General features: G+C 33.2%; 6 protein-coding genes across 10 annotated transcripts; 2 read left to right on the forward strand and 4 right to left on the reverse strand.

The window, feature by feature from the left end:
• Window positions 1–3918: 3918 nt before the first annotated feature.
• Window positions 3919–6057, forward strand: LOC107906536 (ubiquitin-conjugating enzyme E2 7). 3 transcript variants are annotated; one of them, XR_001686723.2, is made up of 6 exons: window positions 3919–4121; window positions 4243–4345; window positions 4776–4873; window positions 4952–5052; window positions 5295–5451; window positions 5792–5994. XR_001686723.2 is itself a non-coding variant. In XM_016833563.2 (6 exons), the coding sequence occupies exons 1-6, from the start codon at window positions 4079–4081 to the stop codon at window positions 5867–5869; spliced, it is 501 nt and encodes a 166-aa protein (XP_016689052.1). In that variant the 5' UTR covers window positions 3919–4078; the 3' UTR covers window positions 5870–6057. The 3 variants fall into 3 exon arrangements, 2 of the variants coding, with proteins under 2 accessions (XP_016689052.1, XP_016689053.1); XM_016833563.2 differs by having other exon boundaries at window positions 5295–5372; window positions 5792–6057; XM_016833564.2 differs by lacking the exon at window positions 5295–5451 and having other exon boundaries at window positions 5792–6057.
• Window positions 6058–6256: 199 nt separating this feature from the next.
• Window positions 6257–8294, reverse strand: LOC107902768 (uncharacterized). Its single transcript, XM_041092604.1, has 5 exons — window positions 8213–8294; window positions 8021–8092; window positions 7229–7340; window positions 6982–7144; window positions 6257–6504 (listed from the first exon to the last, which is right to left on the reverse strand). The coding sequence occupies exons 1-5, from the start codon at window positions 8292–8294 to the stop codon at window positions 6364–6366; spliced, it is 570 nt and encodes a 189-aa protein (XP_040948538.1). The 3' UTR covers window positions 6257–6363.
• A 1532-nt stretch (window positions 8295–9826) lies between these two features.
• LOC107906534 (UDP-glucuronic acid decarboxylase 6) lies at window positions 9827–13897 on the forward strand. 2 transcript variants are annotated; one of them, XM_016833560.2, is made up of 12 exons: window positions 9827–10007; window positions 10440–10559; window positions 11471–11557; window positions 11653–11740; window positions 11983–12074; window positions 12153–12217; window positions 12297–12385; window positions 12647–12724; window positions 12807–12900; window positions 12978–13044; window positions 13149–13253; window positions 13448–13897. In XM_016833560.2, the coding sequence occupies exons 2-12, from the start codon at window positions 10470–10472 to the stop codon at window positions 13628–13630; spliced, it is 1038 nt and encodes a 345-aa protein (XP_016689049.1). In that variant the 5' UTR covers window positions 9827–10007; window positions 10440–10469; the 3' UTR covers window positions 13631–13897. The 2 variants fall into 2 exon arrangements, with proteins under 2 accessions (XP_016689049.1, XP_016689048.1); XM_016833559.2 differs by lacking the exon at window positions 9827–10007 and adding an exon at window positions 10061–10323.
• Window positions 13898–14891: 994 nt separating this feature from the next.
• LOC107906535 (uncharacterized) lies at window positions 14892–15930 on the reverse strand. Of its 2 annotated transcripts, XM_016833561.2 has the most exons (3): window positions 15647–15930; window positions 15488–15530; window positions 14892–15359 (listed from the first exon to the last, which is right to left on the reverse strand). In XM_016833561.2, the coding sequence occupies exons 1-3, from the start codon at window positions 15768–15770 to the stop codon at window positions 15257–15259; spliced, it is 270 nt and encodes an 89-aa protein (XP_016689050.2). In that variant the 5' UTR covers window positions 15771–15930; the 3' UTR covers window positions 14892–15256. The 2 variants fall into 2 exon arrangements, with proteins under 2 accessions (XP_016689050.2, XP_016689051.2); XM_016833562.2 differs by lacking the exon at window positions 14892–15359 and having other exon boundaries at window positions 15484–15530.
• A 2928-nt stretch (window positions 15931–18858) lies between these two features.
• Window positions 18859–19283, reverse strand: LOC107906533 (uncharacterized). The gene is made up of 2 exons (XM_016833558.2): window positions 19018–19283; window positions 18859–18905 (listed from the first exon to the last, which is right to left on the reverse strand). Exons 1-2 carry the CDS (start codon window positions 19139–19141, stop codon window positions 18859–18861), a joined length of 171 nt encoding a protein of 56 aa, XP_016689047.1. The 5' UTR covers window positions 19142–19283.
• A 2169-nt stretch (window positions 19284–21452) lies between these two features.
• LOC107906532 (cytochrome P450 714C2) lies at window positions 21453–24877 on the reverse strand. Its single transcript, XM_016833557.2, has 6 exons — window positions 24737–24877; window positions 23178–23622; window positions 22817–23043; window positions 22483–22730; window positions 22043–22394; window positions 21453–21969 (listed from the first exon to the last, which is right to left on the reverse strand). Exons 2-6 carry the CDS (start codon window positions 23461–23463, stop codon window positions 21544–21546), a joined length of 1539 nt encoding a protein of 512 aa, XP_016689046.1. The 5' UTR covers window positions 23464–23622; window positions 24737–24877; the 3' UTR covers window positions 21453–21543.
• Between the last annotated feature and the right edge of the window lie 350 nt (window positions 24878–25227).

Below are 25227 nucleotides of genomic sequence, written 5' to 3' on the forward strand. Positions count from 1 at the left end.
AAAAACAATTTAAAATATAAAAATTTATTAATATATATTAATATATGTAAAAACAACTTTTCTGGAAAATATTTTCAGGAAATCTGTCAAACAGCAGAAAATATTTTACACAGATTCAATCAAACACCAGAAAATATTTTCTAGTAAATCATTTTACAGGAAAGTAAAATATTTTTCAAAAATCATTTTACGGAAAACATTTTACTGCCAATCAAACAGACCCTAATTGTTAAACCTTCACTATAAATACCCTCTTCCTCCTTACATATTAAGCCAAAATTTTGCCCAATCTTTCATAGCTGCTTCACTCTCAACACAGCCTCTTATCATCCTGTGAATTGTCACTTCACTCTCCAATACCTTCACTTCACTCTTATCATCCTGTATGCCATTAGGCTTGAATTTGAATTCAACCATGGGTTTGGTTGGTATGTCATGCCACGTTGGAAAAATGTTTACTATTAGTTGACTAATTATTTTCATCAATTTTGGTTTTATTTGAAATTTTTTTCAATATTATGTGTGACATTGCAAAAAGGAAAAAAAATGTTAAAGGCTAATGTGAACCCCCGAAACGTTGAGAGTAATTTAATTTGTTATGGTTAGGCACAATAAGAAAACATAGATTTAAACTTTAGAAATAATATTGTTTGAACATACAATCACAAACTTTAAATATGAATCATAAAACTTTTAATATATATATATGTAGGAATAGATTGTGAACTAGAACAACCTTAATTAGATTTGTTGATACAATGCACAACAAATGAGAATGTATTTATAGGAATAGGAGGAGATTGCTCAGAGCAAGTTTGAGGCTTAAAAGGCTCAATCATTTCTTCATCGTCGGGAGGGTACGGATAAGAGATGTCCTCTTATTATATAGTGTGATATGGTAGACCGTTACAATGGACAACAATCGTACTAGCATAGTGTACGTGAAGTGCGGATGTAGTGTTCCTAGACAGTACGAGATTGTTGCTATTCTCTCATGGGACCCACTCGTTGTTATAAGCATGTTTACACTTGGGGAAGTGTTTAAACTAAGAAAGTGGGTGTGTAATGATGTAATTTGTTGAGCGGGTGGCCTTGTTACAAGAGCGGGTGGTCAAGGAGGCCTGATGATAGGAGGTATAACAATAACTAATTAATTGAACTTAAAAACACACAAGAGCAACTCAAACTAAAATTGACTAAGCCTTTGATTCTCATTGTTTTCCAAAAATATTTTTAAGATTAAAAATGTCTTACAACCATAAACAATATTAAACAACTAGCTTTTGATATCAGTAATGCTATTGAAAAGTGTTTTGGGAAACAGTTTTTTTTTTCTAGCTTTTGTGTTTGAGGAAAGCACATTAAGAGTTGAAGGACATTTTTAACAATTTTTTATAACCTAACGTATTTTATAAAATATTTATATTAGATATATAATTATTTCTCAATTGAAATTTATTTCAAATATATAAAATCATATATTTAAATTTGTAAAGCTTATATTTTAATATTTAATATTTAAGATATAATATTTTACAAATAATTAATATCAATTACTTAAAAATATTTAAAAGTTATATTTTATATATCAAAATATAAATAATTAATTGCAATAAATTAATTTTATACTCTTACTAAATACTTAAATCGTAAATAGAAGATTTTAAAAATACTTTTCATATAAACAATGGGAAATTAGGCTTAACTCTTAAGTGAAGTAATTTCTCCACCTGTATTGTTGGAGATTGTTTTAATCAGATTTTTGGTAAAACATAAAAAGGTGAAACATACTTATCGTTTAATTGGTAAGATCAGATGAAGACTTAGCCTTATCGTTATCTTATTTCACGTAACATTCTTACATCTGCAAATGCTATATCACTACCCACTTACCGTCGAGGAGTCCTTGTTTCTTTAACTCAATGTACGTAAAAGATTTTTATTAAGAGATATTTGATATGTCATCAATCTTATCTTTAATAAATTTAAGGTTGTGATTTTAGTATTTATTTATTTATTTTTATTTAAAATGTTTTTAGCAATAACTTAGATTTCTTCAATATACCGTAAATTTAAAATAAAAAATTATTTACAAGAGGTGACACCAAAAAGAAAATAAAAAATATTTTTCACTATATATATCTATATTATTATTTAAGTGTGTGATTGAATTCGTATCAAAAGTTAAGTCAACACTAAATCATTAAAGGAAACTACTAAAATAATTTTATATATTTTAAATAAATTATATTATTTCAATAGTTGGTCTGATGGTCAGGGTGTTCACCGGCTCAGATATAACCTAAGTTTGAGTCATGTTAGTCGCGTTGTTATTAGGGTTTTGTCCTTCTCTTATTATTCACACACACAAAAAAATCTAATAAAAAAATTGTAAACGGTGAGATTTAAATCCATTCTACCAATATTTTATTTACCATTTCAAATAAATTTTTATTTTACTATTTTTATATATTCCAATGTTATTAAACAAATTTTATTTCACCCACATTGCATGTATATATTGATAATGTCGTACCGAGTTAGTCTCACAAGTCATTTCTATACTAACTCAAGAAAAATGGTAGTGTCATAGTAAACAATTTGAATCATTTAATATTTTTAATATGATATGTGCTTACCTATTTAAATTTCCATCTACTCCCAATTTAAACTAATTTTTTCATTTTAATTTCATACATATTGCATATGCGTTATTATTAGTTTCAACCCTTTTTTTTACACGAATTTCATTAGCCAAAACACCATAAATAAGAGGAGAAAATCGGAGAGAAACTAAACCTAGCCGTCAGGCTTACACAATACAACCAACCTAGCTCCTCTCGTTCTCACATGGAACATTAGAACAATCGGCAACTAAAATATCATTGGATAGAAAATGGGCAACTAACAAACTTAGAGTAGTTCGCATAACGCAAAGTAACTCGCACTAGATTGTGAGTGGTTTTATTAGCGCTCCCACAAATCCAATGGATAGAAAATGACTAAAAACTAGAATTAATTTGAGAGCAATCATTAATCAACGATCCTAAATTTGACATATCCAACCTATCATGAGTTGAAGAACCCCTTTACTGTTTGCGTTCTTTGAAAGGTAGCTAAGTCCCTCTATGCATAAAATAAAGAGATATGGTGACAGCAGGTCCCTCTGCCGGAGACCCTGTTTAGGAGAAATAAAGCTTATCTCGTTGCCATTGAACAAGATAAAATAGTTGATTGAGGAAACACAGAGCATCATCCATGACATCCATTTGTGATGAAAGCCCATACTCTCAATAATAAAGCGAAGGAAATTCCAACTCGCTCTGTTATATGCTTTACTAATATCAACTTTCAAAGCAACGTTCCTTGTCAAACCATGCCCTTTATTCTTCATATGATGAATGAGTGTGAAAATTACGTATAAATATGGATAAAATTGTTGATATAAATTTAAATGGTTTATTCAAAATCAAATGTAAATATGGAAGAATATATATAATTTTTATCTATAACATGCATATTTTTTTTATACATTCTATAACATAGTTTTAGATTTAACTTTTAAATCAATAAAGAAAGGGGAAAAAAAAGCGAAACGAGTTTGTAACTTTGTATACCATAAAGCTAGCTATCCAAATTTAAGATCAAGATTTTATGGAGTGATAATCTTTTACGATGGAAAGAAAATGTAAAGGATAATCATACTACAACATAAAAATAATATGAATATCAGATAACAACATTTATATAAATATAATAACTAAAAAGAAATAAGTATGACGTATAAACAACATCACCCACAGAACACAGCAGAAACACATCTCACACGCCGATCCCGACCGAATCTCACGTGGCAACTCTTAATTCGCTCAAAAAAATCAGGTTAAAACAAACATGACCCTACATAATCCAAGCTCTTCCGTGCGTAACGCTGAGTCCACAATCCGCGAATTTCTTTACCCATAAATTGGAACTCAGTGTTGTCGGCTTCAAGTTTTCTCTTATTTTCCGTCTCTTCATTTCCCAGACCCTTTTCTCTGCTTTCTCTCTATATTTTTCATTTTTTTTGTTTGTTTATATGGCATCTCAAGCCAGCCTCCTCCTTCAAAAGCAGCTCAAAGGTACTTTTTTCTTTTAATACGATCGATGTCGATTTTAATGATTTCAATTATGATTCTTTTTATGAAGAGCGGTGTTTTGGTTGGATTTTGAATTGGGTTTTTTTGATTGATTGCTTTGCAGATCTTTGTAAGAATCCGGTTGATGGGTTCTCAGCCGGATTGGTTGATGACAGCAATGTTTTCGAATGGAGTGTTACGATCGTCGGACCACCTGATACTTTTTAGTAATTTTTTAAAAAATTGAAATTCACTGTTTTTTTTTAAAGGAATTGTTGATGTGGGATTTGTTTGATGGCATTGGATCAGGAACTGAGGCTATAATGCATGCTCAATACAACTTTGGGTTTTGAAACGGGATTAATTTAGCTGAGTTATGATTCATGCCAGGGTTGATTTTTTAAGGGCCTATTTTGAAGTCAAATCAAATATTGGTTCATAAACTCGAGTAGCTTGGTTGACTGTAGGTGATTAGAAGGTTTCAAATATTTGATTTTGAGTTTTACCTCGTAATGGTGTTGCCAGTTGCCATTCAATTTAGCTTTATCGAATTTATCTCGCAGCAGTCTTATGAGCTGTTATGATTAAGAGAATAATTATTCTCTCATCTGGGAAATATAACTCGTTTATTTTTAACACAAATACTCCAAATTTCAGTGAAGGGGGATTTTTCAATGCCATCATGAGCTTTCCACCTGATTACCCAAACAGCCCTCCAACAATGAAATTTACAACAGACGTTTGGCATCCTAATGGTACACCTTTGCGTCCTTTTCAGATTCTTGCAGGCCTTTATGTGATGCATGGTTTAATTTAGTCTCTGGGTATTGCAGTTTATACTGATGGCACTGTTTGCATATCAATTCTTCATCCTCCGGGTGATGATCCAAACGGCTACGAGCTTGCAAGTGAGCGTTGGATGCCAATCCATACTGTATGTTTATAAATTGTCAATTTTTTTTAATTGCCTTTTTTTTTTTGGTGCCTGTACAAGGGCTTAAAATTCATGGTGCCGTAGGTTTCAGTCAAATTTAACTACTTGATTGCAAGCAAGTAATTTTGTTTTATTAGACGAAAAAGGAATCAAGAGAAAACTATAAAAATATTCCCTGGAAATCATAAGATGCATGCAGATTGCATTACCGAACGTAAACTCTTACTGTATACATATGGCAGGTTGAAAGTATTGTTTTGAGTATCATATCAATGCTTTCCAGCCCTAACGACGAATCTCCCGCGAATGTTGAAGCTGCTGTAAGTAGTCATTGATCGTCTTGATTCATATACATTCCTTTCTTGGTGCACTTTGGGCTATTGATTTCTGCAGTTGCATGTAATGTTCCTTTTCCATGTTTGTACTAACATGGTGTTTAGCTTTCTATCAACTGCTCTAGTTTACTAAAACTCTCTCTATAAACGGCACCTGAGATATCCTTTTGCTAAACACACGATATTCCAAATGTACGGAAAAAAGATGAGTATAACCATATTAGAAGCATGTCTATACCCTACATTTATGTTCGAATTTGTATAATGGTATTTGTTGGGATAAAAAGCATATGTTTATATAATCTTACTATCATCATAGATAGACCGAAAGAATCAAAAGCATGTTTATATAATGGTGTTCGTTAGGAAAAAAAATATTGTTTTAACACAATATGCATATGCAGAAGGAATGGAGAGAGAGCAGAGATGAATTCAGGAAGAAGGTGAGCCGCTGCGTGAGACGGTCACAGGAAATGTTATGATCTGTTGGTCTACAATGTGTATCCCAGGGATCCAAGACTTGTTGAATGCCAGCTTCTATACTATATAATTTTGATCGGATTTGGATGAATATAAGATTATAATGAAATATGTTCATTTTTTCGTATCCTGAAAGATAATATTGTTACTTGTCGAACATTAATACTTAAGAAAGGAGATTGATTGGATATTCAGTTCTGAGCAATGGAAATGTGGCAATTTCTTTTAGCCATTCAGCTCAATACCGCCCCCCTTATTTTCGCTGTTAAAGAACCAACATAATGCTTGTTTCTCTCTCAAATCTGTCTTTTGCAGTTTGATTTTTCTGGAAAATATATCTAATCCCCTATTTCTAGAAAACCACGAAATGGTTTTGTATAATTCAATGCTAAATCGAAGTTGATTATTATTATTTATTCTTTAACTTTTTAGGCTTTATTCATGGATAAAGCTGGGGAATGCTAATGTAAAAGAAAAAAAGAAGAAAGAGTTGAAATCAATCTTCCTTTGGTGACTTAACATAGCTTCCCATCCTGACAAGCATGCCATCGATGTCGCGCACATATCCTACCCTCTGTCCCCAATCCTTCTTGTCCTCTGGCTCCCTCACCGCCACCGCCCCGTTCTCCACTGCCCGCTGTTCAACCACAACCGCCGTTAAATCTTAATTTATGAATGTGTTAATGATAAGATTTTAACCTTCTTAAAGATTGCTTTTTAACTACAAACCAAATAAAAGAATTTATAAAAGTTATGCTTATATGTAATTTTAACACCTACAATATTGATTATATTTTCAAATTAAAACTCTGAAATAATTTATATTAACTGTTTAAAAAAAATCATGTATCATAATGCTAACTAATTTAAATATTATTTCCCAGTAAAAATGAATATTGTTTAAATTAATTTATTTTTTTAGTTTAGAATATGATGTCTAAAACGAACCTTCAAATTTTAATCTTTTCACTTATTTTTTACAGCAAAACTTAAAATTTTAAACCACTCCTACGTAATGAATGCTTATAGATATACACTCACAATCTCATCTATTGTAATCCTTTTATTTGGGATTAACATGGAATTAATTCAATTATAGTAAGAGGAAACCAACCTTGAATGCAGCGTCAACGTCGGAGTAAATAAAGCAGAGTTCCATTGGGGGTCGGTGGACATCAGATTTTGGAACCTGGAGTTCACCGGTTAGTTCATCGGTCTCGTGTTGGTGCTTTGGGGTAAAGGCAATGGTGGTCTGCCCACTCTCCAGCTTTCCCCATCTGTAAATTTAACCCCCACAATTACAAACTTCATTCATAAAACAACCAAATTTAACATGCATTTGGGAGCATATCCAAAATCACCTGTGAGACTCGTCCAAGCGACGAAAATTATAACCAAAGGCTTTTGCATAGAAGTCAACGGATTTCGCTACGTCCTTAACGTAAAATATGGCGTAACCCAACACTGGCTTAAGTTAAGCCGCTTAACATTAGACGCCATTGTTTAAAATCTCTTCTTTTGATCTAAACAACACTCTTTATTTTCCAGCTGATTTCTCTACCAGATGTTAGAAAATATATAGTCAAACTCACTTTCTTTTTTTGGCTTTCATTTAGTGTCTTTCTTTTTTGAGTTGATACGAGGTTTTCACACGTGGGCAGCAATTTGGTTACACGTGGCCTGCATGCAAGTTTAGCTGATTCAACAACTCTCACCTGGCAAATGGCAGTCATCCAAGTCTAACTCTAATTTCCTGGTTTTTATTTACATTTAGTTAATTATTTTTTATGAGTATTGTTGTCTGGTAAAATGTAAGTTCGAGTATTTTGAAGTATATTATTCTCTTATTTATTGGTCGGGTATTTATAGGTTAGTAAGGGATTATAGGTAATTTTAGATATTATGAAATATATATATATGAAAATAGAGAAAAACTGCTTGTACTATTTTTCATAAGAAACAATTTGTAATCTATTTTTGAGATGGATTGAAGCAAAGTTTCCCCTTCTTTGCTATGTTCCAAATCCTGTGGGTATTCCGAATGAATTTGTTCCTGTCTCATGAATGGTTAAAAACGATGGCACGTGGGATTGGAGTCAATTTGAAAAGTTCCTGCCAAGAGATGTTTATTTTGTGAATTGCCGCCACCCTACCTCCAGTTGAAGCAGAGATTGATGGCAGGCCAGGATGGCTGTGGGAAGAGAAGCGCTGTTCCACGGCAAAATCTGCTTATAAAGCGAAACTGGAGTTAGGAATACTGATGAGTAGAGTGCAATATGGAAGTATCAAGGCCCACAGCGTGTGAAGACTTTCTTATGGATCTTATGTAAGGGCAAAATCCTTACCAATTTTGAAAGGTATAGCCGTAAGCTCACTGACAATTCTAATTCCCCCTTTTGTTGTGTTTGTACTGAGGATGTAGATCATGTCATGCGGAAATGTCCCTTATGCATTAGGCCTCTGGGTTAATTTAGTTAAACCGGATAAGTTAAGTGAATTTTTTAGCAAGGACATTATGAGGTACTAGGTCGTCTGGAACGTTAAATCACCTGACTATTTCTCAGCTAAATCTGATTGGGGTTTGCTTTTGGATTCTGAAGCTGGAGTTTGTGGAAAAGTAGGTTCCTGAAAATCTTTGACCATAGTTTTATGGAAAAAGGAGGTGTACTACAGTGGTGTATAAGGTTGTGTTCTGAATTCAAAGTTGTAATGGTAAGGAAACAGTTGGTTGAATCCAAGAAGATCTTAAGCAAGGTTGACATTTGTTCGCAATTTCCACCTGAAGGTTGGTGCAAGATAAAATACAGATGGCACGGTGCGAGGTCTTGATGGTATAGCTGATTAGCTGCTGCTGGGGGGTAATACGAGATGATCAAGGTTACTAGTTACTAGGTTTCTGCTATAATTTGGGGAAGTGATTGGTCCTTGAGGCGGAGTTGTGGGGGGCTTTTGAAGGACTTAAACAAGTTTGGGATATTGGTGAGTAAAGAGGTGATGAACTCGTTCAACAAGATAACGCAAAATTCAGCTGCCGATTAAAAGGGATTGGAATGTAAAAGATCTGTTATGTGTATAGGGAGGGTAATATTGTTGCTGATGTGCTGGCTAAATTGACTACAAGGCCCCTTTTAGGTACCCAATTGCATTCAAGTCCTCCAATGAAATTCTTAAGCTATTACTAAGATTATAAATAAACTGAGCTTAAACAAACGGACTTTAGTTCATATTTGTTTGTCTATTTTTAAGCTTGTTTAAGAATTTTAAATTTTTTATTTGTATTCATTTATTTATGTTCGTTTATTGGATGTTTACGAACATTTTTATTTAAATACGTTCATAAATAATAAATAACAAAATAAACAATAAATATATATTATTTCTTAGATATAAAGTGGCCAAATATAAATATTAATAATTATATTATAAATAAAAACATATAAATCAAAATAATTTATTAATATATATTAATAAAATAATAAACTAATTTTAAAGTATTTATTAAACAAAATTTAAATGAATTGAACAAATTTTATTTTTATTTATTTATTAAACGAGTCTTTTATGTTAATTTATTTAACTTCATAAAAAATAAAGGAATAAAAATACAACCATTGTTGATGATATGAGTTATGTAAGAGTAGCAAGACTGTGTTAATTGTAGTTTCTGTTTGTTTCCTACAAAACAAAAAATTGAGGTGAAAGGGAAATATCCAAGATGTAAGTAAGGTAAACAAAGATTTTTGAGTAAATAAAAAAAGTTAGAGAACCAAATCTTCGAATCAAGAAAAAGACCCAAAAAAGAAGATGTAAATATCAACCAATTAGATGTTTCCACGTTAACTTCATACACGTGGCAGCAACCAGAGACGTACCTAAGCATATACAACTTCCAAGAGACAACTCACGTAGAAAAGAAAAAAGACAAAACATATTTCTGTCTTGAAAACGCAAACGCAAAGAATCCGCCATTAATTATACAAAGAATTATAATTATAGTAATCTCCCTTAATTACGCCCCTTAAACACACTTAAGTTTACTTACCTAAGCAGAGTCATTATTGATTAACCTTTTCCTAACCACTGAAATCTCTAATCTCAAAAAATCAAGAAGCCCCTGCCCTTAATTCGAGTTTCTTTAAGGTAATTAAGATCGAAAATTAAATGATTAAAATCTGGGAGTTTAGTTCTGTTTGGTGTGCGACTGTGATATGTGTTTTTATGATTGTTATCGAGTATCTATCATTAAAACCTTTCGCTTTTCGTAATCTTGAAGGCTTTCCAATCGAACAATTTATTTGTTTAGTTCTTTTTTTTTTTTTTGAAAATTTATTTGGTGGATGAAGTTTCGAATCATAGAACCGTTCTTTAGGCTATAAATAAGGCTGTTTTTGTGTATGTAAGAGATCAATCTCACTTCAGTAGCTCTGTTTGATTATTGCCTCGAATTCTTAATCAGGTCTTCTATTTCAAATCTCTTATCGTTTTTTCCCCTTCAAATCCATGAAAAAAAATTTATATCTTCCAATTGCTTTTTGTCTCTTTTTTCCTTAATTAGATGCTCTTGTTTGGTAGGTTATTGAATTAAAACGCGAGATCTGAGCAATGGCGACAGATTCATCAAATGGGGAACAAAAGACAACCTCAAAGCCACCACCTTTGCCATCTCCATTGCGCTTTTCTAAGTTTTATCAGGTGGTTTTTTTTTTTTGTTGTTGTTGTTGTCGTTTTATTTAATACGAAAATGTCGGCATTCATTGACATGTTATGCATCTTTCTCTTTCTTTTTGCTAATTGATAGCGAGTGATTGTGATGTTTTCCGCATCTGGGTAGTTTCTTTCATTGTGAATTATATAACCTGTGAAAAAAAAACCATTAGATTTGAACTTAGCCTTTGGTTATTGGCTTACGGCTTAGGAAGATGGTTTGTTTAGAGTAATGTGAAGTATGGCAAACAATGTATGGTCCCGCTGATACAGCGATCAAATACGGATGTGAATACCCGGTGACATTACTCTTTGGTCATGGATAATTCTGTATTTGGACTCACTAATCTGTTTAATTGTGTGTTAACATTCTTATTTAGTAGTGAATCTGTTCAGTGATTGGTTAATCCTGTAAAGGTTCAAAGTAAAATGTTAGAGAAACATGCTTGCCAGCCATGTCTGATGAATGATCTCTCTTGCTCCTTGATTGCTAGATGTGTAGTTTTCTGTCTTTTCCTAATAAATGCCATAATTGAGATAAATATAAGAATAATTATTCTTTGAAACCAATGCAACTGGATTCTTTCGAAATCAATCTTAAAATAATTTCTAGATGAATTCCACAATATTGATATTGTCCCTCCTGAGCAGGTAGCTCCAGGATTCTAGATCCTTTATTATTGTTAAATTTTCAGCTTAGATTTGTGAATAACGTGCAATATCTTGTTTATTTAATTGCGTTCACAATCTTTATTTCGTTCAATTTGCCATTTTACCGCTGATTGTTCGATCTAAAAAAGCTACCCTACTTATTACATAAAAGTTTTTGGTGTTCGGTTTGGTTAGAGTTTGCTTTTTTCTTCTTTTACATTCAGTTTATTTTTCACTGCTTATGACAGTCCAACATGAGGATCCTGGTTACTGGAGGAGCTGGTTTTATTGGTTCTCACTTAGTTGACAAATTGATGGAAAATGAGAAAAATGAGGTTGGTAGATTTTGTAATCACATCAAGCTCATTTTCCCTGTTAGTTGATATGAATATTTAACCCATGTACTAAGATTTGTATGTTCTGTATTCAGGTGATTGTTGCTGATAACTACTTCACCGGATCCAAGGACAATCTTAGAAAGTGGATTGGCCATCCTAGATTTGAGCTTATTCGTCACGGTAACTTATGGTTTCTAACCACTTGCTCTTAGAATTGGACTGAACTGAATGGGTTTAACTGATGATTTTTGCGATCATGACTGACTATACTTGGAAAAGAAATTTTGAGAATGTCACTAATATGAACTTTTTCAAATCATGATTTCACTTCTAATCTAATGCAATGAATGACAACACGAGATTGTCCATTGGCAGATATAAAATATATTCTGGTTATTTAATCTGACTTTTCTACTTTGCAGATGTTACTCAGCCGTTGTTGGTTGAGGTTGATCAGATTTACCACCTTGCCTGTCCTGCTTCTCCAATTTTCTACAAATACAATCCTGTGAAGGTCGGTGTTGGGGTTTTTGCATCGGTTTTTTTGAAATATTTGTGAATGTGTCTTTAATTTTACCATATATTTCCGCAGACAATAAAGACGAATGTCATTGGCACACTAAACATGCTGGGACTTGCCAAGCGAGTCGGAGCAAGGTTAGGGAATGTGGTTCTTTATCAATTTATTTAGTGCCTTTATACACTGACTCTTCTCAACTGGGATTTTGTGGAACAGGATCTTGCTCACGTCAACTTCTGAAGTATACGGAGATCCCCTTATCCATCCACAACCCGAGACATACTGGGGTAATGTTAATCCAATCGGTAAGTTTCCTCAGTTGACTGATCTTATCAGAACCCGTTTGATTGAAACATTTGTAATTATGAAAGAATATTTTCACTTGAAGATACATTCTTGCCATTAATATATTTAATTTATTTTCAAGCCTGTTTACCGTTAAAAATGAATTTGCTGTTATGTTGAATTGGACTTGGGAGATGCAGTGCTCAGAAAAGTAAGCTTGGCAGAATGTTTAATTCTATGACAACATTACTTTGGCACTAAATGCTTCGTTTGCGTTGTAGGGGTTCGGAGCTGCTATGATGAAGGAAAGCGTGTGGCTGAGACACTAATGTTTGATTATCACAGACAGCATGGAATAGGTAAAAATTTTCTCGGTTTGCTTGTACGATGTTATCCTATAATCATTTATTCATGACATTGTCCTTTTGTTGTTTGCCATAGAGATACGGATTGCTAGAATCTTCAATACGTATGGCCCACGCATGAACATCGATGATGGACGTGTTGTCAGCAATTTCATAGCTCAAGCACTTCGGTAAAAAAAAAATTATTTCTTATTTTTTCATCGAACTAGTATTTTCTTTTATTTGACATCTCTTTTGCCTTTTGTAGCGGTGAACCACTGACGGTTCAAAAACCTGGAACACAAACTCGCAGTTTCTGTTATGTCTCCGACATGGTATGCTACAGATGTTAAACTCTTTACTATCCTTTATTCCGTCGGATATGCCTCTATTAAAATAGATAAAAGTATAAAGTATAAAGTTTGTTAAAAACGTATAGGTTGATGGTCTTATTCGTCTCATGGAGGGGGAGCACACTGGTCCAATCAATATTGGAAACCCAGGTGAATTTACCATGGTCGAGCTTGCTGAGACTGTTAAGGAGGTGAGTTCAATATTTCTTCTCCTCTTGTTTTCTTATCCCATATAAACCACTTTAGATGGACGAAGAAAGCTCAATTTGATGTTGATGTGACCATCTTTAAGTTGGACATATCAGCCTCTTCCAGATGATGTTCTTGATCATCATAAAATAGCTAATTTTTTTGTCTCCTGTTTCATGTTGTACGTACGTTGCAGCTTATTAAACCCGATGTGGAGATAAACATGGTGGAGAACACTCCGGATGATCCACGGCAGAGAAAACCCGACATCACAAAGGCCAAAGAATTGCTAGGTTGGGAGCCGAAAGTCAAGTTGCGGGATGGTCTTCCGCTCATGGAGGAAGATTTCCGATTGAGGCTTGGAATCTCTAAAGAGTGATCAAACCTATTAGCGGATTATACTAATAGAGATGAGATTCACTTCTTGCGGGGAACAATACATCCAGCCTTCGGTCTTTGTTCTCCAATGCCTCCTATTGGTCTTTACTATATAAAAGGAAAAAAAAAACCATAGCCATTGAAAGTAGGAATTTTGTGCAACTATTTTAATTTCCGGTCCTTAAAGTGGACATTGATGATGGTCTTGATGCCATGAATTTTGTTTGCTACTGCTATCAATAAAAAAAAATGGTGATTATCTATTAAACTTTCTTCGACTTATTTGTGTACTGGCAAGTCCTTTTCAACAATAAGCTCATATTTGTATTTAGTTGAGAACCATTTCATTTCAATTCTACATTTTAGAGGTAAACTAATACTTTCAGATCATAGTTGGGATTCTTCTCTTTTCTTGTTCGTTTGGCTGTTATGGGGTGAAGGTTTTGGGTGAGCTTGAGTCCACACCGACCCTCTCTCTTGAACGGACTGTGGGAAAAAGATAATTTTGAAAAGCCACCGGAGATCCAGTTGCTACCTGGACCTCTACCCCTCAAGCTGAAAATGGGAGCCTAAGTAAAACCGAGCATCTAAATACCACTGATTAGTGTGCATTTGACTTTTGGATAAAGCTAAAAATAAAAAAGATTCCAGGTGCAATCCAAAGGAAGTTTTAATATCATAAAAATAATTTATAAAATAGGAAATAGGGCGAAATGATGCACTTTAACAACTTGATAGACAAGCTCTGCATCCTAAACCATCACAAGTTCATAACTAATAACTGGTGAATACTGGCTAGAATTGTCATGTTTATTAGTCTAAAAATGACAACCCAATATCAAATTATACCAGACCTGAATACCAACTGTGAAGGCGCATTACCGAAGGCCTAAATACCTCAAATGGCTTTAATGAAATTCTCCAGTTTTTCATCGAAGGGGTAAGATAAGAAAAAAAGAACAAGGAAACTGTAAAGGCGCTTTAAATTGTTCAAGGGCAAATTCATGAGAAGACAACTAGACCACAAGAATCATAATTCACAACTCGAGAACTCAGAACTGATGATTTCTTATTGTTATTTGTATAGTTCATTGAAATTAAAAAGAAAAGAATGAAAACAAACAAAAGCCTCAAACCAGATGAGCATTTGAAATCAGTTGATCACCTGCATGCCAGAGGACACAAATAGAACTGTCATCCATCAGCAGAACTTTTGATGTTAATGACTCTTTTGGTTATCTAGTGTACTGATACAAGGATAAGCTTAGTTACATAAGTATTACAATAGTTTGTCATAACATAAGGATTACTTATAAATTTGAACATGAAATTAGAAGGAAGAGTAAAACTCTTTAAAAATAATTTCCCTCCCCTTCACTCAAAATAAATCATGTGAGTGGCTAAAAGTTAACTGTGTTGAAAAAATAATACCCCTACGGAGCATAAAAACACTCATGACCTGCTAAGACATTATTTGCAAACATCTATCATTCCAAGGAATATACGTAAAACAGATGATGTATATTTGCCCCTGGCGTCAATGCTACTATAATCCTTGAGAAACACCATTCTATTCAAAGATGGGTTTCTTAAAAGACCCTTTTTCATATGAATAGTTGAAAGGCTACTATAGTCCTGACGTCAATAACATAGATGTCGAATGTAATTTACTAAGATGATTAAAAGTCGAACATGAACTCCTTGCTTCTTCGGTGTTGAAGCTATATTCTCTTGGAGAGATGGCAGGAAATATGAAGAATAGTGCAATTAGCAAAATTATGTCAATTTGAACACGACACTCAGATCTCAGTCGCAAACCAAAACAAAAATAAGAACTCGCAATCTAGGGTTTCTTTACCTCTTGTGCTTCTGAGCGAAAGGCGAGTTCTTGGCATCTTCCTCTGCAACCAAAGGGAAGCGTTTATTAAAAAAGAAAAAAGAGAGTACCAGTATCCTTACAGGTTTGCAAGAACGTATAAAATAACGTATAGTAGAGATGGAAAGGAAAGGAAGTTACCAGTGAGACCCAGGGAGAACTTGGTGATGATGGTTCCAGTTACAGCGAAACCAACAAGGAAGGGCCAGGTCCGGTTGAACTCTCTCTTGAAGAAAACCGGCCATGGATCAAACCACCTCTTCATCTTCCTTTCCCTTTCTCTTCTTCTGATTCTTACTGTACCCCTATTTTCTCTTTGCTTTGGTGGTGGCTGCAAATGAGGAGATCGGATTTCCTATCAATGGCTTTATGGTTTCATCGTGGCCGTTGGAAGATCCGAGATGCGGTTGGGTTTAGGAGTGAGTATCTTATGGGCTTGATCACACTGGATATTGTTTGTAAGCCCAACTACAATTTTTTCTACACTCTAATTCATTCGGTCTGACCTCATCTGACACTCTACTCTTGCTGTTTTTATATATTATAACGTTACATTAATACTTACACATTTTATTATTTGGATTTGAATTTATAATATTTTTTGCCTCCTGGCAAGATATCACAAATTTTTTATGTAAAATTAACTTGATACGAGGATAGATGTTACTGTTGATTCCTTTTTCAACTTTACAATAAAGATTAGAACTTTGACACGTGTTCCTTTTAATTAATATAAATTATATAAAATTTTATGCAAATGAGTAAAGCTATTTAGTTATACATTAATTCTCTTTTATATAAATTATATGATTGAAAATTAAAAGTTTCCGCAGCCCAAACTGACTTTGCAATTTCTTTTAAGAATTAAGAAAAGTAACATTGCATTGCATGCAATAGGAACATAACGATGAAATTATAAGTGACGGGGGAAATTTTAAGGTACCATTAATTTACTTATTCCATTGATGTAGTAGGAGATTTACACCAAATTCAAGCTGGATCAACAATGCGTATTGCGGCGAGTGACGGTAGCTTGGAGCGATGGCAGGGCTGAAGTTGGATGGTATGATTGCAAACAACACCAAAAGTTCAGTCATAGCAAGCTTCTGCTTAGGGCACACTCGAACCCCTAAATTGAAAGGAATGTAGGTTTAATTATTTTTGCATGCTTTTGAAATACTATTGGCAAATCTTTCGAGATTGAACTTCTCTCTGTGTCCGATACCCTACACTGAAAGGAATGTAGTTGTTTCAACTGCACCAACAATATTAATTATTTAGACTAATTTTATAAAATTAAATTAAATTTATAATATTAAATAATTTTTTATTTAAAAAAAAACCCCACATATCATGCCTACCGCTGAAACATGGCACACACTCACCGTCCCTTTTTTTTTATAATAATGGTTAATTTTTATTTTAGTCCCTCTAATTTACTTAAATTAGAAATTTAATCTTTATACTTTAATTTCTAACATAATTTGTTCTCTATATTGTTATAATGTTATTAATTAGATCAAATAGTTAACATCGTTAATTTTTCACTTAAATATTATGCATGAAGGGATTAAATCCAAAAAGTAGAGAGATTAAATTATTAAAAATAAAAGTAAGACTAAATCCCAAATGTACAAAATGTATAAACACTTAAGAGTCATGATTGTTTAAATAGGGTCGTATTGACCAAGTATTAATTCAGAGATATGCATCAAAATAATTGACTCGCAACTCGATACAAATCAGATTAAAAAACAATTAAACCGATTTTTTACTTTTTTTATAATTTGTTAATGATTTTTTAATCAAACCAATAATCTGATCGATTTGACCAGTGATCCGGTTCTGAAAATTTTGCTTAGAGCATATTTTAATAATAATATTTTTTACTCTATATACTTAGTTAATACAATTATCATATTCACGTTTTTGTTATAGTTTCTTAAGAGTATAGCAAGACTGTGGGCAATACTTTATTTTAATTCGGCTTTACTTGTAATACATAAATAATTGCCATTGTCCTATCTTTCTATCAAGCACATGAATAAAAATTACTTTTTATTGGTCTACATTTCTCCTCTAATTTTTTATATTTCCAAATTTCTTTCTACCTTATCAAACATGCCTTAATGTGCTGTGGTATTGATAGCATATTATCTGCTCTCTTTGTTATTGTTCTTGCATTTTGTTGCCAACAAGACAACCGTTCACTTATCCACCATTGCATTTTGTTTAGCGGTGAACCACTGACAGTTGGGGGTTTGGGGCACAAACTCGCAGTTGCTGTTATGTCTCGGACATGGTATGTTCCAAATGTAAAACTCTAGCATCTATGAGTCCATAGGATGTCTCTGTTGGAATAAATTAAAAGAATAAAACTTGAAAAAATGTATAGGTCGACGGCCTCATAAAACTAGGAACAAAGATACGCAAGCTCTGCATCCTTATCCATCACAAGTTCATGACTAATAAATTGGCAAACAGTGGCATAAATTTTCATGTTTATTATTATTCTCAAAATGATCATCCAATATCAAAGGATACCAGGCCTGAAGGCTAACCGTAAAGGTGTTTTAACATTGTTCAAAGGCAAAAAAACCTTAATGGCGATACAAGAATAGCAATTCATAACTAGAGTAGAATACTCACAACTGATGATGTACCATGTTATTTTTGCAGTTAATTGAAAAACGAAAAGAATGGAAACAACTAAAAGTCTCAAACCAGATGAGCATTTGAATTCAATTGGGATCACCTGCATGCCAAGCGAAACAAATAGAAATGTCATCCATCAGCAGTACTATTCAAATTATAAGAGCTTATCACCTGCTGAGACAATATTTACAAACATATATCATGCTGAAACGAGTTAATTTCATGTTTGGCCCTTAAACTATAACCTAATATGCAATTTGGTATTTATACCAAAAAAATGTGTGAATGTGTAGTATGTAACTTCAACCTAACAGGCTAACACGTTGTGCACAGTGTTAGACCTTTGGGGTCGAATGTATCACGGTAAAATAGAACGGCTACAATTACAGAGTTACACATTATATTTAGTGCAGATACCTCATTGCACATTCGATTGATTGAAGTTCAGAGCCAAAATTTTTTTATATATTTGACCAATAGAGCATTCTCAAACAGCAAACAAGATAATCTTTCTTGAAACATTACTCTCTTAGAGAAATGACGGCAAATATGAAAAAAATTGTAGTTAACAAAATTATGTCAGTTTAAACATGACTCTCTGTTCTCTTTCAAGGAAGCAAAGAATAATTTAACCCTTCGTTTAATCAAATTTAAAGAAAATAAAACTGAAAAGTAGGAAATCGCGATCTAGGGTTTCTTTACCTCTTGTGCTTCTGAGCGAAAGGCGAGTTCTTGGCATCTTCCTCTGCAACCAAAGGGAAGCGTTTATTAAAAAAGACGACCAGTATGATTATAGGAATATAAGGGCGTATAAAATAACGTATGGTAGAGATGGAAAGGAAAGGAAGGGAAGTTACCAGTGAGACCGAGGGAGAACTTGGTGATGATGGTTCCAGTTACAGCGAAACCAACAAGGAAGGGCCAGGTCCGGTTGAACTCTCTCTTGAAGAAAACCGGCCATGGATCGAACCACCTCTTCATCGTCCTTTTCCTGTTCTCTTCTTCTAATTCCAACTATCCCTCCTACTCTCTTTGCTTTAGTGGTCGACTGGTCTCTAAAAGTGTAAATGAGGAGATCGGATTTCTTAGACCATGATTTGTAGGTTTTACCGTGGCCGTTGGATGATCGGTCAGGCCTAGAGATGGGATGGGTTGGTAGTGGATATTTTATGGGCTTGGTCACACTGAGTTGAGTTCGTCTCCTTAATTGGCCCAGCTCCAATGCTCTCCAAAATTTTCTACGTATAATTTAATTTCCTTTTTTGACGTAATAATTTAATTTCTAAATCATCGTCTAAATATTTTATACATTTTTAAAAAAATATCTATCTATTTATCATATTTAAATAAAATAAATAAAAATTTAAAAATTAAACACATTTTTAATAATATTAAAATATATATTTGGTATCACTCCACCTATTTCATTATAAAATATTTTCTTTCACTTACATAATAAATGTGAGAATATTTAATTATCATGAAAATTTTCGATGATAAATTATAATAGTAAATAGCAACTAAAAATTAAAATGTGTAATTGAGCTTCAATTAAGTTGCTTATATAAATGACAGATTTGCATTAACATTTAAAATTATACTAATATAACTTTGAAAGATTAATAATGAAATTTTTTAACTTTGATAATTATTTAAATAAATTTAACTCTTCTTATTCATTATTAAATAACAAATAAACCATTTTAACTAACATCTTTTATATACAAAATTCAAATTCTTATTTAAATTAACAAAGTAATACCTAATAATAATAATAATAATATTTTTATTCATTCTGAAAATTACTCAATGATATGATTATAAGATCGATAAGATAAAGTACTTAAATTTAGAAATTTTCGGTTTCTTACAACAATAACTCGAAAATTTTAATTAATTACAAAAAATAATTCACCTTTTTTATTATGTATGTAAATGACCTGAAATAAATAGTAAAAGTTGGTGGAGCCAAAGAAAAATTGACACCACCAACTTGTTATGTCAACCAATCATTAGCTCTTAGAATAAATGTCAGAATTTTTTTTAAAGTGATTTTTTTTTATAATTTAAAACTAAAATTAATATTTTATTTGGTGAAACTATAGTAAATGGCGCCACCACTATCAAAAAGATTTTAAATTTAAAAGTAAAATTATGTTGGCTAAGTTGGCAATGATTTAGTCTTTGGAAGCTTCTTCTTCTTCTTTGACCCTGTTCTTCCTCTATTCTCACAAACTATACTACAAAACTCAAAAAGTAAAAAGTAAAAAGTAAAAAATAAAATGGATAGTACAAAATCAAATAAACAGCCTCGACGCAAGTACAAAATCAAATCCTCTAAAGAAACAAAAAAAAAAAAAAAACCCATTTTACAGAGCTTAATCTTATATACACACTAGCACAGATCCAGGGTTGAAGCCAAAATTTTTTTTAAAAGGGTCGAAATTAAATTTAAAATTTTAATAATTTATATTTTTATAATTTTTAAAAGATTAAATTAATTTTTTTTAGGGGACAAAGTGTAATTTTATATTTATTAATTTAAAATTTTAAAAGGATCTAAATAATCACTTTTCAATTTTAGGGGGGTCGGGGCCCCTACCATCTCCCTCTAGATACGCCATTGCACAAATTTTAATGTATTTGGAATTAGCGAATTTTAAGATTTCTTTAATTAGCTCCATTCTTTAGATAACTTGTTTCTCTCATTCTTTTAGTTGCTACTTCATTTTTTGTGCTTCTTTTAAAGAAATGATTTAGTTTTATATTTTATCACTTTTTGGGATGAGAGCTGTAGGTTGGACCAATGAGCTCATTGTTTTGTATTAAAAAATTCTAATAACGGTGACGTCATTCTTTATGACTTCACCAAATGAAATATTAATTTTAGTTTTAAATTAAAAAAAAACAATCACTTTAAAAAAAAACTTTGACACATTAAATAGGTGGCGCCATTCTCTATGGCTCCACCACTATTATTTATTTTTAGGCCCTTGAAATATTTAGAAATACTGATATTTTTTTAATATTTATACAGTTAGCGCCAAATAAGTTGATTCCACCTAAAAGATTGATTTTTTTATTCTAACAACCAATGATTAGTTGACATAGCAAGTTGGTAGTGCCAATCTTTTTTGCTCTACTAGATTTTACTATTCATCTTAGGTGATTTCAATACATATTAAAAAAAGTAGTGAATTATTTTTATAATTAATTAAAATTTTTGAGTTGAAATCCTAAAATTTGCTGTCTTGCTCAAGAAAGCAAATTGTTTTAATGACAGTATGGAATCTCTTAAAAAGGAAGTAAAATCCTCTTTTTATTTTCCTAATTGTGGCAGTGTAGTTTACTGTCAACATCATTGATAGGAACAAGGAGCGTGCTCATATCTTTCGGATAAGGAGATTTACACCAAATTCAGGCTTAAACAGCAAAGCGTATTGAGGGGAGTGGCGATAGGTTGGAGACATGGTGAGGTTGAAGTTGGACAGTATGACTGCAAACAACACCTGAAGTTGAGTCATAGCAAGACTCTGTCCAGGACACACTCGAGCCCCTAAACCGAAAGGAATGTAAGCTTGATTACTTTTGCATGCTTTTGAAATACCATCAGCAAACCTCTCGGGATTGAACTTTTCTGAATCAGCTCCCCAGAAGTTAGGGTTGGTGTGCAGTTCTAGCATCCCTAACCAAATATTAACCCCTTTTGGGATTTCAACGTCACCCAATTTCAGATTTGTCAAGGCTTGCCTCGAAACAAATGCTGTTGCTGGATAAAGCCGTAGCACCTCAAGAACCACCATTTTTAACTGCAATAAAAGAGAGAAATTTTGGGTTTGAATTCAGAATTTCTCATGGGAATTGACAGGCATGATTACGTACCGCTTTCATCTTGTGAAGCACATCGAAACTCAGCACCCCACCCTTACATGGTTCTGAAACCTCACCACGAATACGGGTTTGCCATTCGGGATGTGAAGCCAATAACATTAGACCCCATATTGCGGAAACTGCAGTAATCTCGGAGGCAGGGATGCAGATATCCTTGCAGTTGTCGACTATGAACTGATCAGCTGTTATAGATGGCCCAATACCACCTTTTGAACCTTCAATCATCACTTGCAACAAGTCTTTAGAAGCGGTCTCATTGTGCTTCTTTACTATCTCCATAATCTTCGAATGAATCTCCTTCTGAAGCCTCCAAATCTCTCTATTCTTTTTAGTGGGAAGATATCTAATATGTTGGGGGATAATGAATCGGATAGCCCATTAGAAATGATATTTTATTACTCAAATTCCAATTGATACAGGAAAAAAAAAACCTGTAGAAAGGGATGCCGCTAAGTGTTGTGGGTGTGCTCATGGCATTGATGAGATCCAGAGATTTTGGAAATATTTCCATGCCCATTTGCCACTCATCTCCGAACACCACATTCGAAATGACATAAGAAGTGAATCTTCTTACATAGTCATCGACTCTGATGTCTGCAGTTCCACCATTAGCTTCAATTAGATTCCCCCATGATTTCACCAATTCCCCAACGGACTCCACGATTAGCTCTACCCTATCCTACATACAATGAGTGGATAATATCTTTGTATAAACAAAAAATAAAATAAAAGAAACGAAACCGTTGAACTTTAATTAACATGTACCTTGACCTTGTCCATAAAAAGATAGGGGGCAATAGTTTTTCTCTGATGGTACCAAACTGAGCCATTTGTGGTGATAAGGCCCTTCCCCAGCAAAGCTCCTCGATCTTTTTGTAGGTAATCAGGTTTCCCCATATCCAACGACGTGAAACAGTTGATTTCTCTGACGAGATAAGTGTCAGCTACATACATGAACTGCGACCTCCCAAGTGCAAACAAGAACGACTGACCTGTGTGATTCAAATGCCAGAATCTTGTTTACTAAGCGGATAATTCATTGCATAGTAGAAGAAATAGGATTCAAATAACCCCTGCCTCTTATTCATTGTGAAAAATATGAAGAAGGTTTGAGGTTGTCTAGTACCGAATTGTTTAGTCCACTGCATAAAATAAGGGAACAGAAGCATCAAACGATGATGTGAGGACAAGGGGTCCTCCGCCTGCAGTTTTTCCGCAGAGGAAAACATCCGCTTCATTTCAGGAACGTTGCCCAAAAGGAAGACGGGTAAGGGACCTTCGATCCCTTGCCTTCGGAGATTCAGTCGACGATTCTCTCCATTGAGCCACAGAACATCAAAGAGATAGACAATGAAGCTCCATAAAGCAAAGACGGAAAACATAGTGGCAATTATAGAAATGTAGATATCCATCGGGGCTGGCTGATTGGCCTTCCAAGTACCAATGCTTGCAACTTATTTATACGCATTACGAGGTTTACAAGCAGACCAGACTCGTTCGCTTGATCGTAATAATTTGGCCTAGCTTAACCGGTCGAAGGTTTACTCAATTTTAAAATTTGTGGCTATCATCTGCATTTTAATAGGATTATAGTACGTAAAGTGTAATTATATGATGATTTTTAAACTTTTCATATACATATATAGAAATAAAAAAAAGATAAATTAGAATTGACATCTCTAATGTCTTGTCAATGATAATATAACATTAAAATTGAGATATAGATAGAATATAATGAAATAGAACTACTTTGAGGTTCCATATGAAATAAGGCATGAAACAAAGCTATTATGAAGAAGTTTTGAGGGTTATGAATGAAACTTTGAGTTCATATTTGTAACACCTCAACCCGAGTCCGTCGCCGGATTAGAGTTACGAGGCATTACCGATCAAAATCCGACTCAAAATTATTATTATTTTAATTGAATCAAGTAATAGATATTTATTATTACCAAAATTGGTCAACAATTTACTTACAAAATTCGGACCAGATATTAAAACATAAATAGACACAACAATTGCCACTTTTGGAAGCATTGCTACAAGTTTCAGTTAATTTTAACCTTTATTACTCCAATCATTTAATGTTCGCATGACTCAATCAAAGATGTCCTATTTTGGACAGCATAATTACATGCTTTAGATAGCAATAATCCTAACGGCAGCATTTAACAACTAAAATACAATAAGTGTCTTAAATCGGACAACCAATGATTCACATCACAACATTAGCATATTAATTATCTAAATACCACAATTGTGCTCTAATTAAGACTGTCAATGCTTCATAATATAACAGCAGCATATTAATTAGCTAATAACTTGTCTTAAGTTCAACTTCAACTCCCTCATGCAGTACAAATCGAACAGCATGTAAATTAACTTCAAAATTTTTTTATATATATCGAATGCAATAATGAATAAGCATCAAACTAATTAAAATTTCAAAGTATTGAGTTCAGCAGATTAAATAACACTTACTTATCTATCATAGCTTATAATTTAATCAACTATGCATAAATAAAATCTCCATCTTAATGACATTTAAAACTATATGCATAGGCACCAAAATGGGTCAAAACAAAGTAAGCCATTTTCGCATGGCTCATATTCACATATCCCAAATTTAAACCTATTAACTAGGCTATACATGTCATAGGTTCGAGTTCAAAATATATAAAATACCAAAGACGGTCGATAGTGTGATAGACTATGCTGACGATCCCCGAGCTCGTAACGCGACTTCAAAATCTATAAAACAGAGGTGAACAAATACAACACACATTAAGCTATTAAAGCTTAGTAAGTCATGAGCAAAAATTTAAATATATATATACTTATACTTATTCCATCATTAAGTTAAAATAAACTAACATCATTTATATCTTTATATATGTATATCAAATGCATATAATCACTTAATTTAGCATATTCGGATCATCGGTACTTAGCCTGCTAGGTTTATAACCTGATTAATATCACCGGCACTTAGCCTGCTAGGCTTATAGCCTGATTCAGATCACCGGCACTTAGCCTGCTAGGTTTATAACCTGATTCATATCACCGGCACTTAGCCTGCTAGGCTTATAGCCTGATTCAGATCACCGGCACTTAGCCTGCTAGGTTTATAACCTGATTCAATTCACCAATTCCAAACTTGATAATTCAATAATTCA

Source organism: Gossypium hirsutum, chromosome D05, assembly GCF_007990345.1.
Source record: "Gossypium hirsutum isolate 1008001.06 chromosome D05, Gossypium_hirsutum_v2.1, whole genome shotgun sequence".
Lineage (NCBI taxonomy): Eukaryota > Viridiplantae > Streptophyta > Magnoliopsida > Malvales > Malvaceae > Gossypium > Gossypium hirsutum.